This window comes from Alnus glutinosa, chromosome 11 (assembly GCF_958979055.1).
Source record: "Alnus glutinosa chromosome 11, dhAlnGlut1.1, whole genome shotgun sequence".
Taxonomy (NCBI): domain Eukaryota; kingdom Viridiplantae; phylum Streptophyta; class Magnoliopsida; order Fagales; family Betulaceae; genus Alnus; species Alnus glutinosa.
The window spans coordinates 1,760,175-1,765,679 of record NC_084896.1 but is presented as its reverse complement, the minus strand read 5'-3'; the positions used below and the strand labels follow the sequence as shown (position 1 = coordinate 1,765,679).

The following is a 5,505-nucleotide window of genomic DNA, read 5'->3' as shown; positions in this document are numbered from 1 at the left end:
GCTGCCGGTTTGGTAAATAACAAAATATTCAAACTTTCAAGTGCTCTATTGAAATTTAAATTATTACTTATTTTAAAAACTTAGAAATTAATAACAAAAAAATTTGAATTTAATCATTCTAATACGTGGAATATTTAATTAAAATAAGATAAATTATAAATGGACAAAAATTAGCTACAAACAAGTCTAATAAAGTGATATATGTATATGAAATCTCTACAATTCTACAAATCAATCTAATAAAGTGACATGTATTCTTAAAGCATTTTGTGAGAGATGACACGAATTTCTTATAAAATGGTTTGTAGGAAACTTATACAAATCAGTGTCTAAAAGCTATTAAAAAAGCATATAAGAAGCTCATGCAATTAAAAAAATTTGTACTTCTCACATGCAAGAGACACATATTATTAGAAGTTAGTTTGTAATAACTTTTTTACAAATTAATTTGTAGAAAATTTTTGTCCTATGAGAAAGAGATATGATTTTTTGCCACCTCAAAACACAACTTTTGACCATATTGCCTATGTGACAAGGTGGTCTCCTAGCTAGCTTTAGAATTTTTTTTTTTTTTTTTTTCTAAAAATAAAAATAGGTAAAAATAAAAATTATCACGTGAATAAAGGTGATCAGAAGTTATATTTTTAGGTAGCAATGTATCATATTTCTGTAGCTAATTTATTTTCATATGTCGTTTAGTTGACGCGATAGTCATGGAAAATTGGATTTACTTAAATTGGAAATGGGTCATTTTATTTTTAGTATTATTGTTATTATTATTGTAGAAGATGATGTCATTAATAAATATATTTGGCATGCTATTAAAAACTTTAAATGCCATCGCTCACCAGGCATGGACCAGTCGCATCTTTAACTTATTACCGCGATCACCATTGTTCATACCGAAGCTCACAAACGCAAATACGATCCAAAGCTTTCCGTCGTCATTGTCAAACTCTGCAAACAGTCCAGATTAAACGCAAGACTTCTCGTGACACCAAATGCCAAGGTCAATTTTATACTATAACCATCATTGTTTATCCCAAAAACCAAGTATAGTTCTTTTTTCTTGGACAACTGTGTAAGGGAAAATCCATTAACTGAGCATTCAATTCATTGACATCTAATTTGTATATTCGTATGGAGCTCTGAATATTCCCCGCATTTTCCTGATAACCCACAAACCAATTTAATCTCTTTATATTTGAAGAAGTAGAGGGTCTTGGCTCTTAAGCTGAAATGGGTGTGCAGGGCAAGATGAAGATGGGTCTGCTGGGTTCATTTTCTTCTTGTTCTTCTTTGGTGGCAGTGATTTTGGTTTTGAATGTGGCGGTGGTGTGTAATGGAGGGATGACAAGCCATTTTGTGAGGAAAGTTGAGAAGACTTTGGATATGCCTCTTGATAGTGATGTCTTTCAAATTCCTCCTGGCTATAATGCACCTCAACAGGTACTTATCTCCCCCCTTGTTGTTCGTTTTCTTTTATTTTCTTGCTCATCAAACCATTGGTTATAGATTTTTCTTTGTGGGGTTTTCTTTTTTTGATATTTTCATTGTGTTATATCTGAAGATGGGCAATTGGGAAAGGTTTGATTTTTTTGTTTTGTTTTTGGGTTTCTATTTCGTTGATTGATACGTGGGTGTTATGAATTAAGGTTCATATAACCCAAGGAGACCTTGTGGGGAAGGCAGTGATCGTTTCATGGGTGACTGTGGATGAACCGGGTTCGAGTAACGTGATTTATTGGAGTGAAAATAGCAAGGAAAAGAAACAGGCCAAAGGCAAAGTTGTTACCTATAAGTTCTACAATTACACTTCTGGTTTCATTCATCACACAACTATCAGAAAGTTGAAGGTGAGTTTCATTCATCACACAATTACACTTCTGCTTTCATACAATTGTTTCACTAGATTGCTCCGACATGATTCCCCTGTTATTGTTTGTCCTTGTTCTGCTTCTATATGAAACTAGTAGGGAATTCAAGGAGCTACTTGAAATTGTTATATATATGTATACACACACATGTTAAATCACCATTTATCCCGAACCCTCTCCTAATAAGTGAGGCCAACATGTGAAATATTTAATTAAAGTAGGAAGTGAATGACAGAGATTAATTTTAAATTTAGAACCTTTGCTCTCATATTACGTTAAATCACAATTTATTCCAAAAGCTTAAGCTATAGAAAATGTTGAATTTAATAATTCAATTAATATTCTAAATATGTTATTATGTATCATGTATCATGTTTCTTCTGTATCTATGAATGTGTAAACTGCTTTTATATATTTTGCTTCATCTCTATTTGGGCAGTTCAACACCAAATATTACTATGAGGTTGGGATTGGACACACTCCACGACAGTTCTGGTTTATAACTCCCCCTGAAGTTGGCCCTGATGTGCCTTATACATTTGGTCTCATAGGTGAGAGTATTTCTTATCAAATCTTGAAAAAAGGTCACCAAAGCCTCTTGGTATTGTGGTTCAAGCATGTCCATGTTTTTCGTTTTTTAGGGGGTTGCAGGCCCTATTTCCATTAGGCTTCCTCAAGATCTAGTTGCAATTGGGCAGGCATAAGACTAGCCTATCCAATGAGCTGCGACTAGCATAGATATCACGTGATAACAAAGAAGTAAATGATTGAAGAAAAAAAAATCTCATTTAGAAGCTACATGAGCTTGGTTTTTTAACAGATGATTATCATTTGTTTTTATTTACTTTTTTCAGTTTTGGCTGATCATTGCTTCATTTTAGCACTTCTGCATGTGTTCATATTAGGTCTGTATTTAGATACTTTTAACATGTTTATACATTTTTAAACTAACTGGTACTCTTTATAGGGGATCTTGGTCAGAGTTTTGATTCAAATAGGACACTTACTCATTATGAGTTAAATCCACACAAAGGGAAAGCAGTGCTTTTTGTCGGGGACCTCTCTTATGCAGATAACTATCCAAATCATGACAATGTTAGATGGGATACATGGGGAAGGTTCGTTGAGAGAAGCGTCGCTTATCAACCATGGATATGGACTGCAGGGAATCATGAGCTTGATTTTGCCCCAGAGATTGTAAGAATCTAATGGATAATTTCAATTTTTGGTAGAAAAATGTCTATTGTCAAACATAAAGAGTGTTCTGCAATTCTCAGTAGTAACTTCTGGTTACACTAGTTGGACTACTTTTTTTTTTGTTTAGATCTTGCGGTTTTAAAATATAGTACTTGTTCTTTTTCCTATCAAGATAAAATTTAGCTCCTTTCTATTATGTATCTGAAGGCTGGTTCTCAATGGCTTAACAGGTTAGTGTGACATAATACTTGACTAGATAACACTAAGCTGCATCTCTTATTCCCTTTTAATACTTGACAAGATAATACTTTCAGTAGCTGTATTTTATCACAAGTCTTACATTTAAGAATGATTCTCTTCATCCGAAATTCAAGATAGCATAAGAGGTCTACATCATTGAAAAGCCAAAAGCAATATGTAGTTCAACCATGTTGCTGTTAGTGTTACTTCTTTTACAGTTCTACTCTTCTTTGATATGATTTTGGCCATCTATAACTTTCCAAGTTTCTAAAAGTGGATTGGTCTTTGGGTTGCAGGGGGAAAACAAACCTTTTAAGCCTTATACCCATCGTTATCATGTGCCTTATAAAGCTTCAAACAGTACTGCTCCCTTTTGGTATTCAATCAAGAGAGCTTCAGCTTACATCATAGTCTTAGCTTCGTACTCAGCATATGGTAAGCATGTATTTGTCTTTGCATGTCATGTTGGAATGCATGAGGGTCATGGACACAGACATATGTCCAAACTAGCTACTTGACTCCGTTTATTTTTTTAGTGGTCTTGATGTCTATTTCATAAATGCGGCATGATGATAATTGCATGACTTTAGTGTTGTGCTTTTCTAGTATCAGTGCTTTGGTGATGGCATATAATTTACATATAATTTGCCAAACCCATCTAAGCTCAACTGAACTAATCCTTAGACGCTATTAAAGTAGGGATTTCGCCAAGCAAAAGAAAAAGGGAAAAGAAAATTTTACTTATTATTACCTTTTCTTTTTCAGGTAAATATACCCCTCAATACAAATGGCTTGAAGAAGAACTACCAAAAGTTGACAGGACTGAGACACCCTGGTTGATCGTTCTTATGCATTCCCCATGGTATAATAGCTATAACTATCATTATATGGAGGGGGAAACCATGAGAGTAATGTTTGAGCCATGGTTTGTGAAGTACAAAGTTGATGTGGTATTTGCTGGTCATGTTCACGCCTATGAACGATCTGTAAGTACTCCTTACCTTCCATATTATTAGTTATTGAAGTATGAGGTTTGATTGTGGTATTGTCTGTGTAGTACTAGTAGCTGTCTCTAATCAATTTCCTTGTTTCCTGAAATCTGTGATGACAAATATTTTAAAATTTAGCTGGACTGTACAAAGAATTTGGTTGCTGTTCTGGAAATTCTATGGAGGGGAGAAACAAATATGCATAAATGCTGCAATCTGCAATCCTTTTTTTTTTCTTCTTCATAATAATGCACTACAAACAGACAGAGATGTGTGTCCACATGTCTAGCAGACACAAATCTAGATTATTTGATTTGAAAATGTGTATATATGTGGACATTCCTTGTGGCTAAGATTTCCATTTCTTCTGATATTGATTGACAATTAAATATATATCACAGGAACGAGTATCCAACGTTGCATACAATGTTGTAAATGGTATTTGTACTCCTGTAAAGGATCAATCAGCACCTGTATACATAACCATTGGCGATGGAGGGAATCTTGAAGGCTTAGCAACCAAGTAAGATCAATAAATTATGGAGGTTGAGTTCACTGATATAGAGGTTTCCTGTTTTTTTATATGGTTTATGTAAATGCCTTCTTATCTGGTGCAGCATGACGGAACCACAGCCGGCATACTCGGCTTATCGTGAGGCGAGTTTTGGTCATGCCATATTCGATATTAAGAACCGAACCCATGCTTATTACGGTTGGCACCGTAATCAAGATGGATATGCAGTGGAAGCAGATGTTTTGTGGTTTTTCAACAGAAACTGGAATCCAGTTGATGATTCCTCAAATAACCAATCATGATGAAATAAATTGATGTATGCTGTATGGAATAAATTGTCAAGAGGTCTAGGCTCCCTCTAAGTATTTAGGTTCGTAACATAAATGATCTCATTCTCATATGGTAGTTGAACATTGGTATCAATCTTTTTCTTCAACCTTTTATTGTTCCACCTCCACTCTTCTCTTTATATTTGCTATTTGGCTGTCTTAAAGCTTTCTCTTGGTTGCAAATTAAGGGAAGTAACATGCAAGTTGGTACTGGGGGCAAGTATATACTACATTTGGTTGCAAATAAACTGCAAAATTTTGGAGGGCAAGTAAAGTCTGCAGAAAGCATAATGAAGACCATTTTATGGGATATAAAAAATAGTTAAGTTTTTTCTAATAAGGGTTTTAAGAATTGTGTT

General features: G+C 34.4%; 1 protein-coding gene across 2 annotated transcripts; it reads left to right on the top strand.

The window, feature by feature from the left end:
- The first annotated feature begins 854 nt into the window (after positions 1–854).
- On the top strand, positions 855–5,253 carry LOC133882264 (purple acid phosphatase-like). 2 transcript variants are annotated; one of them, XM_062321394.1, is made up of 9 exons: positions 855–1,009; positions 1,252–1,449; positions 1,656–1,856; positions 2,317–2,428; positions 2,845–3,074; positions 3,611–3,749; positions 4,080–4,300; positions 4,705–4,826; positions 4,921–5,253. In XM_062321394.1, the coding sequence occupies exons 2-9, from the start codon at positions 1,258–1,260 to the stop codon at positions 5,117–5,119; spliced, it is 1,416 nt and encodes a 471-aa protein (XP_062177378.1). In that variant the 5' UTR covers positions 855–1,009; positions 1,252–1,257; the 3' UTR covers positions 5,120–5,253. The 2 variants fall into 2 exon arrangements, with proteins under 2 accessions (XP_062177378.1, XP_062177377.1); XM_062321393.1 differs by lacking the exon at positions 855–1,009 and having other exon boundaries at positions 1,026–1,449.
- The last annotated feature ends 252 nt before the right edge of the window (positions 5,254–5,505 follow it).